Source organism: Podarcis liolepis (genome assembly GCF_965112155.1).
Source record: "Podarcis liolepis genome assembly, chromosome: 14".
Classification (NCBI taxonomy): domain Eukaryota; kingdom Metazoa; phylum Chordata; class Lepidosauria; order Squamata; family Lacertidae; genus Podarcis; species Podarcis liolepis.
The window spans coordinates 4647623-4669420 of record NC_139569.1 but is presented as its reverse complement, the minus strand read 5'-3'; the positions used below and the strand labels follow the sequence as shown (position 1 = coordinate 4669420).

The 21798-nt window shown below is 42.2% G+C and overlaps 1 protein-coding gene across 2 annotated transcripts in view; it reads right to left on the bottom strand.

Moving 5' to 3' along the window:
* MAD1L1 (mitotic arrest deficient 1 like 1) overlaps nucleotides 1-21798 on the bottom strand; it is a 464357-nt gene that overhangs the window by 440992 nt on the left and 1567 nt on the right. For both annotated transcript variants that reach the window (XM_083474732.1, XM_083474733.1), the window contains exons 2-9: nucleotides 17317-17479; nucleotides 14964-15104; nucleotides 11472-11651; nucleotides 7312-7436; nucleotides 4325-4406; nucleotides 3878-4008; nucleotides 3455-3569; nucleotides 2483-2544 (exon numbers count right to left, since the gene is read on the bottom strand). In XM_083474732.1, coding sequence (XP_083330858.1) covers nucleotides 2483-2544; nucleotides 3455-3569; nucleotides 3878-4008; nucleotides 4325-4406; nucleotides 7312-7436; nucleotides 11472-11651; nucleotides 14964-15104; nucleotides 17317-17479 — 999 coding nt within the window. The remainder of the gene's footprint in view (nucleotides 1-2482; nucleotides 2545-3454; nucleotides 3570-3877; nucleotides 4009-4324; nucleotides 4407-7311; nucleotides 7437-11471; nucleotides 11652-14963; nucleotides 15105-17316; nucleotides 17480-21798) is intronic.

The following is a 21798-nucleotide window of genomic DNA, read 5'->3' as shown; positions in this document are numbered from 1 at the left end:
AGGTGTCCATGAAAAATTCACAAGGAGGATACAAAGAGAGATGACAAAACAGGACTTTTTTTACGTCTATTGATTCACATCAGCAAAAATGTACAATTACAGGTTCACAAACATACACAAGTCAGTGCACCATAGAGATAAAACTATCCAAGACCAGCACAAAACAGTTCACATGCCTTCTAAGGCTAAGCCAGGAAGCTGTTCTCATTGGTCAATTTCCTGCATGATAGGAAAGCTGGACACCTGTAGATTTTTGTCTTCTCCCCTGGCTGGGTATCAGAGGAAAACACAATGTAGCAAGAAATGGGTTTCCTGGTCCTGTTGGAGGAAATGTGCCATCTAGTGGGTGCTGACTTAACTTGCATTGCAATAAAAAGTAAACGGCCATTAAAATTGTGCATGTTGCATAATTGACCTTTGCAAGAGTAACCCAAGCTGGACGTTGATAAAAGGCAGTAGAAACTACCAGTCAGGAGAAATTTGAGCCTTCCAAGGCCTAGCACCTGTGACATCAAAGCAATTTGCTGAAGACTCAGATTTTATCAGTGGATTTTTTTACTATCCATACCAACACACACAAAGCAACAGTCTTCTCAGACTGTAACCTGAACAGGTAGATCACTGCCACTTTTTTGTTTTGTGGGTAGACCGCAGTCTCTTGGGAGTTGGGACATCCTTGTACTATACCATTCCAACAAGCAACATTCATTCTTATTTGGAAAGCATCAACAATAGCACAGAATACTTTTCCTTAGCTGACTCTGTACACGATGGTAGGAGATCAAAAAAGTGAACACACCCACAAAAACATGTCCCATGGCTTCTTATTTTCTGTATGAGAATCTTGAGGTGCCTGCATATAACTGATTTTTATTTAGTTTGTAGAACCATAGAATTGTAGAATTGGAAGGGACCCCAAGGGTCTTTAGTCTAACCCCTTGAATTGTAGGAATCTCAACTAAATCATACATGACAGATGGCCACCCAACCTCTGCTTAAAAACCCCAAGGAAGCAGAGTCCACCATAAGACAATACGAGTAGCACCGTAGTATGGTTGATTCCCCCCCCCCCAGTACACAACCGAAAAGCAAAGGAAGGACAGCAGACAATAATTTGATTTGGCTCTCTAACAAAGACACCATGTCACCTACTAATATCTTTTGGTTCCAATTACCCATTAAAAGCCTTGTTCATTCGGGCAGGTCACTACATAAATTGATACTTATCAATTTAGAAGATGGAAACCTCCACTTAGAAGGGGAAAGCCACATTTGGGACCATTATCCTATATTCTGGGATTCCCTTTCCACAGAGATGCCTCCAGCATCCACTTTTATATTTTTAGGACACACCATATTCTTCTTATTGTTAATTGTTTTAACCGATTTTGATATTGAGTTGTATCCAATGCTACTAAAAGGAGACCTTCTGAAGTTAATGGACAAGCTTAGGTCCATTAATTTCAATGGTTCTCCACTTAGTAGGACTTCATATGCTGGGGGGCAATGGGACTTTATGGTGAAAGGTCAGTAAAAAAAACAATTAACTGGTATTAAGAAGAATATTCTGCGATTAGTAAGTGACAATGGTGAAAGAGAACAACGAAATGAAAAGCCACATTTGGGAACAGAAGTAATAAAGCTTATGGTGTATAAGAGGAAGGAGAGAGTGGTCAAGGTGTGTTATTGTTCGGATGGCTGCAGCTGAACCAACACTCATAGTCCCACAAAGAAGCAAATTAAAACAGATGAGGACCAGAGGGAAAAAATCCAAAGGTCTCTCAGCCTTCTAACAAATCTCAGCAGCAAACAACAGGCTAAGACTGTGCAGAAGCCATCTACCAACAAAAAGCTTTATTAGTACTAGCCAAACACCCGAGAACAAAAACGTATTAACCCAAGACCAGGAAAGCATCTTCGGGAGAGCATTGCATAATGGGGGTGGGAGCTACTACAGGCCTAATAGAAAATTTAGTCACAAAAAAGTAGTAAGTGCAACTCCCTGAACATCGGGATAATTGTCACAGAAAATACTTCCACTTCACCAGGAGTCAAGCAAAACATCTAGAGCTAAGAACTAAACTATGCTCCATTAAGTTTGGCAAATGCTAGTAGATTAATCAACAATTCAAAAAGGCATGGTAAAGTCTTTGCTTGTTTGATTCCTTATTTATGTGCAGGTGCATGGTGCGTTGCCCCACGACTTCCCCTTCCTTCGTGACAAGTTCCCCAGGCTTGTTTCGAACAGTTTTGAATTGTGTTTTATAGTCAATACTGCATTTACTCTCCTTTTTGTATATTTGTGGTAGATTAATTGAAACACCAGTGAATTTTCAGAGACATCCTACATTAAACAAAGCACCAATCTGCCTTAAAAAAATAGGTTTCTTATGGTGAAAAGAATGAATAACGGACTATCCTAAAACGTCCTGCACAAACAAGAACATTGGTGCTCAGATTGTTACTGTCACTTTATACTTACTTGATACCTAAGCCAGTGCTCTGATCCAGTTTCTCCCAAGTATTCAGCTTTCCCTGAAGTCTCTGAAACAAGTAACAAAAGAATTTGAATTAAAACCAAAACCAAAACATCTACATCTGAACATCTGCAGTGTTAAAAATTTAAATTCATCCCTCTTAGGTTTAGTAATTTGTTTTTAAAAATATTTATCAACACATACCAAAACTATACTACCCAAGCATAAATAGCACATACTTGGCAACAATTTACCCCTCATTTGTTTGTTTTGCAAAACCTGTTATGGTAAGTGCATGCCAAAACATGTTACAACTGTAGCGGGAAAGGGTAAAAGGGTAAAATGTCCCAAGCCTGAATACTATTTATTTGTACTGCAAGTAGCATTGTGTGAGAAATTAATAGTGAAATTCTGTTCTACAGCACCTATCTTTGATTCTATATTAATTGTTATCCATATTCCCAACATCTCAAGTCAGCTGTGCTTGCCAGCTCTGGTTCTTCCTTCAAGAGAATTTACCTCCGGTCTCTATTTCCTTCTAGTCCAGGCAACTGAATAGACTGGATTTGCAATAATTAACAACACCACTGTAGCTCGATGCTCAAACAACTATTTTCACACCAAGACAAAGAAAGCAATGTATTGATCCCATAGTGAGTTTAGTCCCATGCATAGCAATTACAACCCAAATGTAAACAGAAGCCTTTAAATGTCCATCAAGTGCTACTGTCCCTGTTCAACTCTTGTATTCCAGAAGACAATGCAGGCAGGCTTAAAACAGAAGCTGCCACCATGGAGATCAGAGCTTTTCACAGATTTTTTTTAAAGCGCACACACATTACTAATTCTTACATTAGCCTAACAGGCCTAGAGAGCTGACAGAGATGCCACCTGTATGTTCTTATTAGAAAAATAATTTGCAACTAGGGGCAGAAGGACCAACCCCACCTATACAGGTTGCGTTACTGTGACCTTACCTCCTTCTCCAATTCCAAGGCTACCATTTCCGCCTGGACCTTTTCATAGCGCACTAGTTTCCTCTGGAGACCTTCTACCTCCTCTTTGAGCAATCCATTGTTTTCTTTTATTTCCCTGGGAAAAGAAGGGGAAACACACTATTAAGATATTAACACTAGTTGCTTTTTGCAAAGCAAATGTCAACCCATTTTTTATTGTTTATTAAATGTAACAACTATAATGCTGCAGAGCCAAAATGAGCACACAGCTATAATGCAGGTGCAGAGAAAGAGGACTGTGAGAATCTGTTGTGAATACTGAAGACAAGGCATCAAGATCTGAAAAGGGGAGTTTACAGCCTCAGTGCAGAAGCTGCTACAGGTGGGCAGGAGCAAGTGAAAAGTGAACATCTTTCCCACCAAGCACAACTGCTGTCTTCTGACCTAAGGTAAGCATTCTCCTCCCTGAGCTCCCGCAGCTCCCGCTCCATTTTGGGAAATTGTGCCAACTCCATCTTCATGTTCTTCACAATTAAAGCATCTTGTTCTTGCAACGCGAGCTTTTGCTCCAGGTCCTGGAAAGTAAAGGACCAAGAGAACTATCAGAAAGGCTAAGTTAGAAGACATGACATGTGTGAGAAATCTGCAGTCATTTTAACATTAACTTCACTGTTAATCCAAACAAACAATACATGATTGCAAGTGCCTTTTGTGGCCAGTTTGGTACAAATTAAATGTTTTGTGCAACTTTTGTTTCCATGAAGAGTTTCCATGATTTCTGTTTATATTTTTCAGTCACAAGGTGGTAATAGAGGGGTTCTGAGCTTTCCTAAGAATAGTTTTGTAGAGTAAAGAGATAACTTCACACAGTTAAAAAGGAGAAGCTCTCACCTGAACTTTCTGCTCCTTCTCAGCAATCAGTGCTTCCTTTGCATGCAGAGACTGAATTTGTTGACTGGCCTCTCTCCATTTTCTATTGTATGTGGACATAAAGATATGTATTTAAAACAAAGAGGAACATTTGAAAGCACAAGCACATACCTTGGAAGCATCCTGTTCATCATCCATCCATGGTTATGCTTCACTACATGCTGAACAAAACTTACGCATGCTTGCAAAAGCTATTTCTTAATTTTTACAATTTTAAGTCAAGTTTACTTCCCCCATCAAAATCTCTCCTGAGTCAACAATTATGTTTATATGTGCCTACCTCTGAAAGACAGACAGGAAATTCTAGCCATGGTGGGTAATCATGGATCTCATTACTAGGCAGAGGGTATATAAATCACAATAGTGACATAGAGAAGATACAAGACATATGAGCCACTTATAGAACCATTCCCACTAGAAGCAAAACATGTTTAAGTTGCTATAAGCAAAGTGCTTTGTAGCCTGGCATTGGTTTCAGCAGCATTTCTGGGAAGCAAACAAGCAGGCTGTGATGGAGACAGTCATCCCACTCATCTCTAGAATTGATTAGGTCTATCCACCTGGCACCAAGTCTTGTCAGGTTTAACTGCTTTTGGTGCTTCATTTGTCTATTTTGACTTAATCTACAGCTTTTAAGAAAAGTTTTTCAATGACTTTTATCATTTTTGCAACATTTATAGTTTTGTGGTGTTTAGTATGTGTGCAATTTGTAAATACTGTAAAACATTTATATACTACTCTTCACTGTATTATGTTATTAAGAGGCAAATTATTTAAAAACAATAAAAAGAAATACTGTTAGAATTCAACATTCTGCTATGGTAAACATCCTGTCAGCACAAGCATTGTGGCTTGCCAGATAGAATTAAAGAACCCCCTCCTGCCCCTCATACACCGTTCTCCTGACACACACACACCTCCAGTCAATTTCAGAGCATGCTAGTAGAGAGAGGAAGGGAAAGCCCTGATGCACAAGTGAAAACCTTAACCAGGGCTTGCACTGATGGGACTTGTTAGTTAACTCCCATCCATTGTCTCTGCCTCAAGAGATTTCATTTTTTAACCATACTAGCTAATGTTGGCTATTTGCACTATGGTAGCACTGCAGAGAGCTTGCCGGGGAGACCATTCATTAAAAGAGGGACTCAAAAAGTACTTAAACAAGGTTTTAATTACAAAAACAAAAACTCCATTTACACTAAATACATCAAACATGACCCAACCACCAACCCATCCCCCAGGGTAATGGGAGAGCTAGGTGCTGCTCCTTATATACTACACCCAATTGCTGACACAGCTTAATCAGTACAACTCAGCAGCACCTGCTATGTTTGACAGCTGTGAAGCTGGGTCTCGTTATTTTGCTCTGGCCCTTGCTCTGGCCCCTTAAAGACATACACATCGAGTGGAACAATGATGAACCTTTACATTTAAAGAAACCATTCAACAGCTAATAGGCCTTGACAGACCTTGCCAAATCCTTTCTAAAAGCTTGTGCCCATCAACAGAAATACTTCCTGGTGTCTATTTTGAACCCACTGTCAACCACTCACCATTGGATTGCACCTGTCCTGCAGCACTTTTCTCTACTTATTCACTTCCAGACCATTCATCACCACAATGGGCAAAAGATTCCTGCAATGCAGGAGATTGGACTAGATGGTCCTTGGAGTCCCTTCCAACTCGACAATTCTATGATATGCACATTACATCTCTTGGTCACATTAAACTTCCACTGCAATGTGTTCTCCTGTCTACCAGGGAGTGTGTGTTCTGTCTACAAGGAGTCCCAAGTAACCAAGAGACATGGGCATTGCCTGTCTCCAAAGCAGTGTCCAACCTACAGGTCTGTTCTTCCCTTCGTACTGGGTTCCCATCCCAAAGACAATCACATTGCAAAGACCCTGTCCAGAATTCATTAGGGAAGAGACTTCCTTCTTCCCCACTAGTCATAACTTGGTTCTCGAACACCTTGTGACTTGAACCTTTTGGCTCCCAAACGCTGCAAACCCAGAAGTGTTCCGGTTTGCAAACTTTTTTTGGAAGCCGAACATCCAACGCGGCTTCCACGGCTTCCGCCCGAGTGCAGCCAATCGGAAGCTGTGCCTTGGTTTTTGAACGTTTTCAGAAGTCGAACGGACTTCCAGAACAGATTCAGTTCAAGAACCAAGGTACGACTGTACAGCTCTATCTCCTTACTGAAGCATGGATTACTTCCCTCTTAGTACACACTGCTGTAAGGAAACAGCAAGGACATATTCAGAGACCAAATGCAACCCAATACGCCAGTGGCATTTTGCCAGTATTTTCCAAAAACTGCTGTCATGATAACATAGCTTGCAATGCAATCCTATATTCAGAGGTAAGTCCCACTGAATTCAATAGTACTTAAGCATCCATTGGATCGCAGCTGCAGACATCTTTTTTCCTTTGCAGAAAATTTAGACTATGCACTGAATATTCTTAGCCAAGTAACAAATCCCACAAATCACTTGTTATTTCCGTACTCCAATTATTTGGCCACCAAATAACTCATGTCGGTATTACATAAATGCTGCTTCAAAAGTTATGCCCAAAATCAGTGTTACAACACAGAATTGAGGGGAGGAATTATAACCAATCCTGCCTCATCAATGATAGTTACAGGTTTTAATAAAAGACTTTTCAGTTAATTAGCCTCCAATCCTCAGTGTTTTCCCATCTCCTGCACAAGAGAAATGGGAAATATTTTAAGCTTTATTTATTTTCCATAAAATTACTTTATCTACTTTTTATTTTGTTATTTCCCCCACTCACCGTTTATCAAGTTTTCAGCAGTACACATCCTGATCAAAGCAGCTCTTTGAACAGCAAAAATCAAAAGCTATTGAAACTTTCCCTTCCTGAGTGACGCCAGCTGCCAAAGACTAAAGGTTTTATTTCCTGGCAGTTGTTAATCCCCTACTCACTTTTGTAGTACATCCAGCTGTTCAGTCAGCTCCTGCTTCTGCGATTCACAGGTTTTCATTTTCATCTCCTGATTTGTTAAGTTCCACTGCAACTCCGATATCTTTCCTTTCAACACACTAATTGTCTGAGAAAGAAAGAATGAATACACAAATATATGGTTGGACCTAGATGTCAAGGACAATGAACCACCTCTGATCAAACACTACTGATTAAATGTGAAGAACCAATAATACATGAAATCAGACCTTTAAAAAGTTACCTCAGAAAGGCAAAAGCAACTCTTTCTCTCTTATCTGTCACCCTAATTGTCACCACCCATTAAGCAAGTAACTTCACGCTGGCATGCAAATAGCAAGTTTCAAAGTTAGAATGTCTATCTACACTAGGATGCATCAGAGGGATGCAAATTGTTCCATCAGACCTTATGAATATTTTCTCTGCAGTGGAATTTCAAAACTGCATCAATTTTCCCAACAGACAAGTAACAATGGCAGTGTTAACTTTTAAATAAAGTTGTACAATTCAGAGTTACCAGAACTAGGTTAGATGCAGGGGGAAAGGACAACAGCTTATCATTAGGCCATTGCTTGATTATAAAAAGAACAGTTACTTAGTCCAGTCTTCACCAATCTGGGGTCCTTCTGATTTTTTGAATTCCAACTCCCAGCAGGCCCAGTCAGCATAGACATCCAAAACTTGTGGAGGGCACAGGTTGGCAAAGACTAACTTAGTTACTCTTATGAACGATCACTTCTTGTGCCTTGAATGTCTCTCCTCTCTTGCCCTCTTCCATATTCTATGCCTACACAGCCCTTTTCTCCAAGATTAACTCTTGTACTAAATTTATGACATTATAATTTCCTAAACATTCAGTTAGGTATGCACACTCTTGGGAGGGACATCACAGTTTCAAAAACAGCTGCTGCGTTAAAAATTACACAGAACAGATCATATTGGAGATGCCAGAAAAAAACAGAAATAATTTGGCCCTAAAATCTCACTGCAGTGACTGATACCACAGCAGTAACTGACCAAGAATAACCTAAACCAGTGTTTCCCAACCTTTTTTGGGCAAAGGCACACTTGTTTCATGAAAAAAATCTCGAGGCACACCACCATTACAGCCCCGTGACGTCAGCGCGCAGCGTCACGCCGGGAGGGACATGAATTGCTAGCAAATTACATAATCACCTCCTTGAGGGCTGGCTCATCTTCTCCGAAGGCAGAACCCCATTAATTAACAGCACAGACTCACACCATAGCCAAGACGAGGGGGGAAAACCTCAGTCATGCACAGTCATGCACATGTGGGGGCTAAATGAGGACGAAGACCGGGCAGAGAGCAGGGTTCAAATCACCCCACCTGGCCAGGACAATCCCTGGGTGTTTCCTTGGGCCACTCGCCTGACCCACCTCGCAGGGCTGTTGTTGCGAGGATAACACGGGGAGAACCACACGCGCCCCCGGGAGCTCCTTGGAGGAGAAAGCAGGCGATGAATGCAATGCACGAAATATATGAGAGGCGACCAGGTTTTGCAGGTGAGGGGCCCCCGCCAGCCTCCGCTTCCAACACCCGGCGCAACGACGCCGAAGTTTCCCCCCCGGGCTCGGCTCGGGGAGCAGCGCTGCTCCCCCCCGGCTCCCCTTCGCCCTCCCGGCTCTCTCTGCTGCCCACTGGGGACCCCCCTCACCTGCCAAGTCCGGAGCGCCGGTGGAAGTTGCATGCATGCATGCAGGGCGCCGCGTTGCCATTGCATTGCACTGCACTCCATGCAACGCCTGCACGCATGCATTGCCTTGCACGCCCGCCAAGGGGTCTCCCCGCGGTCCGATGCGTCCCCTCCGGCGCGGATGCAGCATTGCAAAAATTAAAAAAAACCCGACGCAGCCCTACCTGGGGGGCAGCCTCCGCCTCCGCCTCCGCCGCTCCGCCTCCGCGAGGATCCCCGGGCTCCATCCTGCCGCCCGATCTCCGCGAGGGCGCAGGCAGGCTGCGCGGGGTCTGCGCGGAAGAGCCCCTGCCCGCCCGGCCACCGCCGCTGTGCTCATTCCATGGCCGGGAGAAGAGCGCTTCAAACAAAATGCCCGGCCCGCCAGGCCACGCTGGGAAACGTAGTTTGTGCACCCCGCGCGGGCGCGGAGCCCAAGGGCGAGGGGACTACGGATCCCGGCAGCCCCCGCGCCGGGGACGGAGGGGGAGAGGCCGGGTGCAGGGATGGAGGGATGGGTGGGCGAGCGAGTGAGTGAGTGGCAGCCGCCAAGCCTTGGCCGAGAGCCAGGAAGGGCCTCCCCGGAGGAGGAGGAGGGAGGCGTAGAGCGGGAGGGAACCCCAGGGTCATCTAGGGACGGCGCCCCAATCGAAAATTTGACTTTTTAAAAAAAAAAATCTTTCGAATTTTTTAATTTTTCCCGCGGCACACCAGGCAACATCTCGCGGCACACTAGTGTGCCGCGGAACAGTGGTTGGGAAACACTGACCTAAACTACTCATTACTTCCTGGGGCCCTATTGTATTATTATGCCCTTCACTACACCTCCCAATTACCTCTTACTGCTGTTTGATAACAATGCAAAATCCATATTCCCTTGCTACCTTTGAGAGCAGCAGATACCCAACTGGTTTGAGGCCGGCATTAAGGACACGGAGCCTGTTAAGGCCACGAAGTAAGAGGCTCTTGTGAACTACAAGTGTGCACCCTGCAGGAAGACACTTGCTGCACTGAGAAAAGCAAGGAGTGATGCCCAGCAGATTGCCAATGTGTCCATGACTACTTGCTAAAGCAGCAATACTCACAAAATGTGCAAAGACTAGAAGGCTTTGGACCTACAGGCAGAAAATCTGCACCGCTCAAAACCTTGTCTGCAGAGATCATAACAGATTGCAGCAAGCAGACAAAGTAACGGGCAGAGCTCTATCAAAAACTGTACTCGTGGGAAAACACAGTCTCTGACACAGCAATCAACAGTATCCAGACTCTGCCTGCCTTGGAACAGCTGGATGTCCCTCCCTCCCTTAATGAGCTGAAGAATACCATCAACTCCCAGGTGTGTGGTAAAGCCCCAGGACAGGACAGAATCCCAACAGAAGTGCTGAAAGCCAGCCTCAACTCCTCCCTCATGACGCACCTCCACAGCTTTCTCTTGCAGTGCTGGGAAGCAGGATCTGTGCCACAAGACATGTGCGAATCCAGCATTGTTACCCTTTACAAGAACAAAGGTGACTGCCATGACTGTAGTAACTACCATGGAATCCCACTGCTGAGTACTGTGGGAAAAGCCTTCGCCCGTTCAGTTCTCAACAGATTACAGTCACTCACTGGCAGGGTCTATCCCGAGTCACAATGCAGCTTTAGAGCTCAGAGGTCAACAGTCAACATCATTTTCTCATTGCACTAGCTGCAGGAGACATGCTGAAAGCAGACACCACTTATACACCTCCTTCATAGACAACATTAACCACGTCATATGGGAATTCCTTACAGATGATTGCAGTGCTTGGAGACAATCAGTCATATCATGTATCCACATCAGTGACCAGAGGAGAAATTACCACTGGGAGGAGCACAGAGAGAAGAAACAGCATGGTGCATCCGTAGAAGCAATACCAGAAACCTTCATCTGTCCCAGCTGCAATAAAACATGTCTCACCCGTATTGGTTTCTACAGCCACAGCAGGCACTGTAGCTGTCCAATGGTTTGACTTTACATCTGATGCTGCACACTTCAAAACAGACAGATACCAACATCAACAATGCAAAATTCAGATTCCTTTACCATCTTGTCTTTGAAAAATGCTTCCTCTAGAAAGCCTTTCCCAACCTGGTGTCCTCTAGTTGTTTCTCGACTACAACTCACATCATCCCTGACCGTTAACCATGCTTGCTGGGGCTGAGGGACATTTGAACCCAGCAACATCTAGAAAGCACCAGGCTGAGGAAGACTTTTGTAGAAACACTTCAATATTTATTAATGCCCACATTCTCCTTCAAACATAAACACCATTATCACCCATTAAAAAATTGAGTACTACGAGCAGAATGTGCGTATCACCATTCTACTGTGCATCACAACTGCTGCAACAAAGCTATTTATTAATATTCATGGATGATTGGAAAGTACATATAGTATGGAATCAAATAATAAACTGCTTTTTTCTTACTTCATTAGCTTCAGCAAGCTTGTTCTCCTTCTCCTGCAACTTCTTATTCAGAGACTCTGTGTGCTTCTGACAGGATTTGTTAATCTCAATTTGTTCTTGAAGCTTATTTTCGGTCTCAGTTTCTCTTTCCTGACACTGCTTGATACGCTTGAGGAGCTCTTTGTTATGGTCAGCCTCCCGCTAGAAAGAGAGGAAAAACAGAAAGAAACTTCAAAGAACCTTGCATCAAATAACTACAGTAATATATTGCTGGCATCTCCACCAAGCAAAGTCTTCCCAAGCCTTTTCATCCATTTCACTAGTGAAATAGAACCTTTGTGAACTTAGTGGACAGTTTCCATGCAACCTATTTCTATTCTGCAGCCACTGAACATGTCTGACAGTTTACAGATTTGCTCCCCTCCCGAATTATAGCATTGGCACAGGACAGAGTTGAAATTTTAGAGTTTGATTAATGTTGAATATAACCCCCGTTTTTGGTTTTTAAAATTATTGCTTTTTATCCATCCTGGTTATGAATGTTTAGTGCATCACAGAAGTAATCTTTGGGGCATGGCTGCACCATATGTTTTCCACAGATGTTGTATAAAGATGTTTACAATAAATTGGAGGCAAATGGGATATTCACATATTGTCAGACTTGACAGCATGGCTTGCACTGCTCAAAGACACGGTGCTCACAAATGTATCAGTCTGAACAGGGTTTTGGTTTATAGCACGAGCTTCAATGCTAGGATGACATAAACCATCTCACTTAGAAACTCATCTCATGCATTTGGTTTACTCCAAATGGAAATGGTTTGCATGCTGATTTCCAGTATTTTTCCTTCCATCACTATCACATTTTCTAGTTACTGCTCACAGCAACATTCATGACACAGTTACAGATCTGCTCCCACAGATCTTCCCAATTTACCTAATGCAGCCACAGCAACACACTCAGCAGCCAAATGAAGGAACAATAAAAAGCAGTTACAGATAGGTAGCCGTGTTGGTCTGCCATAGTCAAAATAAAAAAATTCCTTCCAGTAGCACCTTAAAGACCAACTAAGTTAGTTCTTGGTATGAGCTTTCGTGTGCATGCACACTTCTTCAGATACCTGAAGAAGGTATCTGAAGAAGTGTGCATGCACACGAAAGCTCATACCAAGAACTAACTTAGTTGGTCTTTAAGGTGCTACTGGAAGGAATTTTTTTATAATAAAAAGCAGGCAAAAAGTGATTCAGAATTTGCCCCTTGTATGGTGACTAGCCATCACTGAATGACTCTCAATTGATTTAACTGAGAAATGGTCAAATTCCCAAATTCACACATCACCATATAAAAATCAAGCCTGAAAAGTAATTGGACATGCCAACATCATTTTGGCACCCAACAAAGAACATTTTATTTCACCAAGGTTTTTAGTCTTTTCAGTTTGTATTATTAGTATTGTTATTTTATGGTCTTCTGCATTTTCTGTAAAACATCCTGGGAATTTCATTGCCCTTTGCCAATGCTATAATTTGAGAACGGGGCTCTCACGCACTGGTATACAGCATTGCTGTGGCACCCCTTGCACCACGGCAGAAACTGTCATAGGTGCTTGCCCACTTAATGGACCATATAATGAAGACCCTATATGGAAATATTTTAGAGACATTCAAGGAAACCATGAAAAATATATATAATGTGACAAAGAGAGGCAAAGTCTGGCTGTAAACCAAGGAACAAATGGATTCAAACCACAGCATTTCCTCCTTGGACCTAGCTCCCCATCAGCAATTAGGGTTTTAGCTAAGTCTAAATACCACATTCGGGGGTTGGGGAGGAGCTAGAGAATGATGGGTTAACAACTCTCCCCTTCCCATGTTCTGCTCATCACCCACCCAAATTGTCTACCATGTGGAAATTAGACTTGGGAAGGGGGAAGAAACAAGAGATTGAGAGGAGGGGGGAGGGAGAATCACTGCCCGCTTTGGCTCCACACTTCCTGATACACACCACCAGCCCCACCCAACATAAAGCGGTTCCAGTCCCTGGTGTAAATAGTACTTCTGCTTAGTTGTAAATTAACATAGTTTTGTGGTCTGATTTGCACCTTTGTTCAGAAAATGTATGAAGTTTATGAAATATACGAAGTAATAGCTACAGGAAATTTGACTTAAATTGACCTTTTTCCTTGGTGATTTAAATCCTTCTACTCTGAGACCAAAATATTTCACTGGAAAAGTATAAAATAGTACAATACACACAGCTGTATTGAATTTTCCCTGCCCAATTCTCCACCATTCCCTCTCTTCCTTTTTCTGAACTCTCAAAGCATTTCCAGTCCAGTTTCCATTTGCTTCCAACTCAAATTAATTCACTCTTATTGGAAAACGTGTAGCAAATTGCTCTGCTAATCAAAGCAAAACAAGCTACGGATTTACATACTAAGCAAGGATTATGCAAAGCAGTATGAGGTTCCTAAACCCTTTATCCACATCACTTCCGAAATGCAGAATCTGAGCAAGGTAATTACCACACTGTTGGATTAGTGCTGCTCCCTTTACATTTCAGGGTTTTAAGTGTTTCTGCGACTGACTCAGCTAGATTTTGGGGTTGAAGTGACACCGGAATAATCCACAAAATCACTTGACTTGAGGTGGAACTAGGAACTTCCTCCTCATTTTTTCTGAGTTACAATAGAGATCCATCTCCCTGCATATGTTGTTATGTGAAGATTTAATAAAAGCCTCTGAATTCTTGAAGTGCTTTACAGGATAAAGTGCATCCTCCTTGTGACATAAACCTAGAAGGCAGAGCTAGCCACATAGCACAGCAAAGTTTCCGTTTCACATGCTAGATTTATCAGTCTTGTATCCTGAATTTCATCCACTGAGCTCAAAATGGCACACATGAGATTATCCCATTCTGTCCTCACAAGCTTTGTGAGGCAAACAAGGCTAAGAGCTTATCCAGTGAATTTATGGCTAAAGAGGGATTTGAATCCAGTTTCCCCAATTCAATTCACTATCTTCTACATTAGCTTTCACCAACCTAATACCCTCCAGATGTTTTGGACTAAAATTCTCATTCACCCCAACCAGCATGGCCATGCTGTGTGGAGCTAATGGGAGTTGTAGTCCAAAATATCTCCAAGGCACCAGGTTGGTGAAGGCCACTTTTTCTTATGCTTAAAACTGCTGCACAGGGCTTTGAAGACCCAACTATCAGCTGACTGCGAGGGCAAAAAACGATGACCTTATGTCACTGTAATGCCATGGTATTTAACAGGTGAGCAACCTGCAAGAGGTGGGAAAGGAAAGTATTCAGCCTGCCCACGAGATCCAGTTACCCACCCCCATTTTAAATGCTTCTAAAAGAAACCACACAACTCTTCTGTGCATTAACAACATGATCACAAGATCCTAGAAATTTACCATCAAACCAAGTCAATCATGAGGTGGTCTAAAAGAGGCTCTGGTTGATGTCTCTACTAATCAACAGTGTATTACTAGCAAACTAACCTCAAAATTTCTTGCATTTGCATTAGCCTCCTTCTCAAGCTCAATTCGAGCCCTTTTGTGACTCAGTTCCATTTGCATTTTCTCCCGCTCCATTTGCAAAAACTGTGCCTCTGAACGTATTTGCCCAGCCTGATCTTCACGCTGATGAGGAAAGAAAAAATTAAATATAAGCAGCAGCACACAGCGTTCTACTGAAGGCACTCAAAGCATTTTAGGAACTCTGAATGTTTTGTCACTTCCCTGTGCCCTCTAACTTTTGCCTGAAGGAAGAGCCCAGTATAACAAACAAGATGCAAAGAATGTGTGGACATGATTACACCTTTGGATGGGAGGTCACAGAAAGCCCTTTTTTAAAACTTGAAACATTTTAGTCAAAGGAAAGAAAATAGTTCTTACAACCATCTTATACATGACGAAGCTGTGGCAAAGGGTTAAGGGTGCAATTCCAACAATGTTCCATCAGAATAGGGATTTCCGCTTGTGCAGCAGGACTTCCCATCCACCCATGCTCTCGCATACACTGTCCACAAATGTGCAACAGATTCAGAAACAACACTGTGCAAGCAGAAATTCCTGCACTGGTGGAACAATTGCCTTAGAACTATGCTGAATTCCACAAAAATAAATTTTTGAACATCCAAACCTAAGCAAATGAGAGACTGGAAAGAAAAGAGTAAGATTTCTCATTCCTACCTCCCAAAGCTCCCTATTAACATTAGAAAGGCGCCCTCACTATGCTGTCTTAGACACATGCTTAAAACTTTATTTCAGAAAATGTATTCCAGACACATAATTTAGTTATATATACTTGCTTTTATTATTTACTGATTTTATCTATTATTGACAATTATTCTACATTGTTTTATTTCTGCCCTCTAAATAAATGAATAAAATGTTTCCTCATACCAACTAGAAAATTATTCTTCAGATGTACAAGTGGGCTCAAGTAAGAACTCTCCACAGTGCAGAGATAGCATACCAACTTCGCAGAAGCCTTTGGTTTCTATCCAAGTCATCCTAATATGCATTAGCATGAATAATAAGGCCTATATCAAATACTTATGATTTGCACATAAGAGAAAAACCACCTCCACTGCTGAAAAAATGTAGTAAAAACAGTTCAAAAGAGAGGGGCACAGTATTCTACAAATAGCATCTGGCAGAAAAGATACTGGAAGACAAAATGCTCTTTAAAAAGAACATGCAGCAATAGCAGCAAACTGTGAAGAGTTGTCATCTACATTTTTAAAAAAGCTTATTTGCATCATTTTTTTCGCAATATTCATCATGAGCTGCTTTAGATTTCTATGATAAAAAGTAGGGCAAAAACGTAAGTAAATAAAATAAATTCATGGATCTATGTTGTGATGTAATACAAACACTTTTGACTGCATGACGTGATTTCTTTTTATTATCATATTTTAAAAAATTAATAAACTAGGTAACAACAACAAAAATCACCTCAGAGCAGTTAACTGAGCCTTATATTCTAGAACAGTAAACTATCTGGACTTTTCTCTGCTTCTGTGTGGTGACTGGTTCTGAGAGCAACTTCCAGGGTGGGAATCTCACCTGAGATTCTAAACAGAGACCATACACTGTCCAACTCAACTTGGAGGAATGACGGGATAAGAATTGAAGAAACAAATCAAATGCTCTATTCCCCCTCCCCCTCCATGTTTTAACTTAGTCATGAATGAAATTTCCATTTGTCTAGGAAATCCTGATGTTCTTGCTAACTTAAGCATTCTGGCACATGTCATTCATTTAAGAGTAGCCTTACTCAGCCTGGTGCCCTCCAGACGTTTTGACCAAAATTCCCATCTGCTTTGGCCAACACTTGGAGGCCATCAGGTCAGGGGAAAGCTGATTTAGTATACTACTCCAACAGGCTCTGACAGTGAAGGTGACTGTTTTCCCTGCTCATTGTAACTAGTAAAGGTAGAGGTACCCCTGCCCGTACGGGCCAGTCGTGTCTGACTCTAGGGTTGTGCACCCATCTCACTTAAGAGTCCGGGGGCCAGCACTGTCCGGAGACACTACCGGGTCACGTGGCCAGCGTGACGAAGCTGCTCTGGCGAGCCGGCACCAGCGCAGCACACGGAAACGCCATTTACCTTCCCGCTATAAAGCGGTACCTATTTATCTACTTGCACTAACCCTAACCCTAACCCTTCGAACTGCTAAGTGGGCAGGAGCTGGGACCGAAAGACGGGAGCCCACCCCGCCGCAGGGATTCGAACCGCCAACCATGCGATCGGCAAGCCCTAGGCGCTGAGGTTTTACCCACAGCGCCACCCGCGTCCTGGCTCATTGTAACTACGGAAGAACAAATGAACTAAGGAAGTCTCACCTTCATCATCTGCTCATACTGCATCTGCAGAGAACCTTGAGGCACTTGTGTGGTAGCCAATTCAGACGTATCTTCCACAGGATGTGACAAGTAGTTGTTGAATGATTTTAGAATAGAGAAGACCACTGTATTTCCTTCCTCTTCATCCATGTGCACCGGACCTCTGCAGACATAAGATCATAGACAAATCTCAGTGTGCAACTAGTTATATCCCAACCACCACTACCCAATAAATGAACCACTTCCCAGATAACATAAAGTAAATGAGAGCTGGTGTGGTGCAGAAGGTCTCAAACTATGGACCATGAGCTCCATGGAAAGGTTGCGGAAAAGTCGAGAATAATAGTACCTGGTCCTTCACTCCAACTATTTTTTTCTGACAACAAAGCTCGAGGCCATTTTGACCAGGGCTGATTATTAAACAGGCTAATATGTGGTAGCATTAAGCATTTGATAATAATAAACAATTGCCTAGGGCTCATGACTGTTCACGGTGTTGATTTTGATGATTATGCTGGTACTGGAGAAAGAAAGTTGTTAAAATACAAGTTATATGTTTTGACTTATAGAATAAATAAGTAATTACATGGTCCACCAACAGCCCTGCCGATTTTCAAATGACAACAAGGGAGAAAGTCTGAAAACAATTGGGGTAGTGCTTAAGAGTAGATCTGGGGAGGCACATGTTTGAAACCCTGCTCAATTAAGAAGATCTCAGAGTCACCTTGGGACGTTCACTCTCTCAGTCCACCATTGCTTGCAGAGCTTTTGTGAGGTTAAAATGGGGAGAAAGGAACAATTTCCCCTAATTCCTTGAAGAGGAAGATGGAATAAAAACATAACACAGAGATGAATAGTTAAAGTCCAGCCTTTCCCATTGACACTGCAGCACTAATAAAACTTGAACAAAATGTCCTTGCAGTATGAACTTTTGCAGCAGCTCAACACAAGCTATCAAAAATGCTGAGAATGCATATTTCCCCTTTACACTTCATCTTTTCCAACAGAACTACAGGTCAAATTCTGGAAAATACATGATCCCCATAATATGTGAAGCTGATGTAAGGAAGAGGATGTGAATCATTTGATCAGAACAGAGATACCATGTTTCAGGAAACCCTGGGATTCCTCAATGAAAAGATCAATAACTCTTTAATGTGCTTGTTGTTTTCTGTCCTAGGCTCCTTTGAGAGGAAGAGTGGGATATATATTTGATAGAGATGTAAAAGCACCATGCAAAGCAAAAAGAATGCCCTTGGAGACAGTGATGCAGCAAGAAAGCCATAAGCCATTTCTTGTCTCTGTTAGAGCAGCACATATGTGAAAGACCTTCCCACTTCCATAGTTGTCTTTACATACCAGAAGCTTCTTTCATTTCCCACAGGGCATCTGCAGAAGGAGTGCAAGTCTCTAACACTACCTCTGTACTCCTCAAAGGCAGCAGGATAAGGATCACAATCTCCCATCCACTAGGTCTTTCCTCCGTGAAGTGGACAGGGTCAACGGTAATTTTAAGTACTGGCTGGCTAATCAGTCAAGCCAAGGTTTGTGGACTACACAAGAGTGGATTACACAAGAGTGGCAAACAAATTGATGTAGAGTGCTCCCCAAAGACAGAATACTGAAAAACAGTGGAAGAGAGGTAAGTGGTTTTGTTGCAAATGTGCTTCAGTGTTTTAAACAACTGTCCTATGCAAGGTAGATCAGAACATCACAAGAAGAGGAGGGAGCCAAAGGAGATATCTAAGATCAGCCTCGTAAATCAGTCTACAAAAGTTACTCATCTGCATTGCATGATTGCTTCAGAGGAATGGAAGTCCCTGCTGTTTAGTCAACATAAAGGTGGATTATAGTAAATAAATACATTTTTTTTAAGTTTGTATTACACAAAGTGGTGTCCGCCAGATTGATTTCCATGCTGGTTATAAATGAAAGGGCTCTTCCCCTCCTTTGCTAGCACAAAAACCTGTCCCTCCTCTACCAACCTGCTCATTCTGCATTGAATTCCTGGTCATCTATGCCTACCAGGTGAATACAAGAGGGCTGCATAAAACTAAATAAGCAAATAAGAATTTGTGCTTGCACTTAAGAATCTTCTTCATTCATAAATAGAGCTGCTATCAACAAAGTTGATGTGTGCATGTAATAATTTGAATACAGAATCTAGAAAGTTGAAAACATAATTTTTTCAGCCTCCTCTTAAAAACAAAACCTATCCTCTCCTACAACTTGAACCATCTTCCAATCTATTTGCAGCAGTTGCTGAAGTCATGAAAAAGTCTCTTACAATATTTAGCATCAATGTGGGTGTCTGCTATAACCCTTCTAACCAGACTAAAGACTTGGATGATGCCTTCCTAGAGCAGATTACAAAATATTCAAAAAGGAGAGATATAGTAGTCACAGGAAACTTCAGCTTCCCTGATATCTGTTGGAACTCCAACTCTGCCAAGAATGTAAGATCCAACAAATTCCTCAATTGCCTCACTGACAATTTCATTTCTCAGATGGTGGAAGACGCAACAAGGGGATCATCTATCTTGGACCTGGTCTTAACAAACAAGGAGCAACTAATCAATGAAGTGGAAGTACTGGGAAATTTGGGAGGAAACAATAATGTCCTTTTGGGTTCCATGAGACAAGGGAAAGCTGAGTGTAATCAGAAATGCACTCTGGACTTTAAGGCTGATTTCAAAAAGCTTAAGAAACTGGATGAGATCCTATGGTCAGAAATACTTAAAAGAGAAGGGAGTCCAAGATGGATGGGAGTTTATGGATGTACGTAATCTCAGAGCCTGTCTATAATCTTTGAGAATTCTTGGAGAACAGGTGAGGTCCTTGCAGATTGGAAGTGGCAAATGTCCCCATCCTCCAAAAGGGGGGCAGGGAGACCCAGGTAACTACCAACCAGTCAGCTTGATGTCAGTACCAGGAAAGGTCCTAGAACCAATAATTAAATAAGTCAGTCTGTGAGCAGTTAGAAAAGTATGTTGTGTTTACTAAGACCCAACATGGGTTTCTCAAAAACAAGTAATGCCAGACAAATCTCAATTCCTTTACTGATAGACTTGCAAGCTTGCTGGATAAGATGAATGCTGTGGATGTAGTATATCTAGATTTCAGTAAGGCTTTTAACAAAGTCCCCATGGCATTCTTCTGGAAAAGCTGATAAAATATAAGCTGGATAAGGTAAACTGTTAGATGGATTTGTAGCTGGTTGACTGACCAAACCCGAAGTGTGTTCACTAATGGTTCCTCATCATCCTGGAAAAAAGTGGTAAGTGGGATGCCACAGGGTTCTGTCCTGGGCCCATTGTTGTTCAACATCTTTGTAAACAACTTGGATGAAGGAATGGAGGGGATGCTCAACAATTTTGAAGACACCAAACTGGGAGCGGTAGCTATTGCCACAGAAAACAGAATAAGGACTGAATATGACCTAAACAGACTGGAAAACTGGGCCAAAACTTTTTTAAAAATTGAATTTTAATAGGGACAAATGTAAGGTTCTACACTTAGGCAGGAAGAGCCAGCTGCACAAATATAAAATGGGGGACGCCTGGATTGCCAGCAGTACATGTAAAAGGATCTAGGGGTCTTAACATGAGTCAATAGTGTGATGCAGCAGCAAAAAATGTTATTGCTATTCTAGGCTACATCAACAGAAGTATAGTGTCCAGATCATAGTACCACTCTATTCTGCCTTGGTCAGACCACATCTGGAGTACTGTAGGATATTGACAAGATGGAATGTGTGCAGAGGAGGGCAACCATAAGTATCTGTTGCAGGACAGGGACTGTGGGCAACATCATAGGAAGGACCAGGGTGAAACTGTCAAGTAGTTTTCCAATGTTGTTAATGTAATCTTGTTGTAGCTACAAAACTGAAATGTTGTTTTTGTATGTTCTTATGAAATTATTTTTGTCATAGTTGATTTGGGGTGTATTCCTGCCTTCTTTGTCGTAAGTTGTTTTTAAACATGATCTGGGTGTGTATATATAGCAAAGTAGCATACATTGGAACCTCGGGTTGCAAACGTGATCCGTGCGGGAGGTACGCTCGCAACCCGCAGCGTTTGCAACCCGCAGCACCGCGTCTACACATGCGTGGGTCGTGATTCAGTGTTTCTGCGCATCCGCGAGCGCCGAAACCCAGAAGTAACCTGTTCCGGTACTTCCAGGTTCGGCGCGGTACACAACCCGAAAACGCGTAACCTGAAGCATCTGTAACCCGAAGTACCACTGTACTAATAAAATTAAGAATATATTAATTTTTAATGTGCTAAACAGCCCACAGCTCAGGTAATGGGTTGATGAGAAAGAATCATCAGTACCAGGGAGCCATGCCACTCAAAAATGACAATTTATCCCTGGCCTGGTATAAAGCACCTTCCTATATTTTTTGTTATTATTTGTTACAGCTGGACACCACACATGCCATACATATCTGTTGCCAATGAGCTTTATCCCTGTCTTATCTTT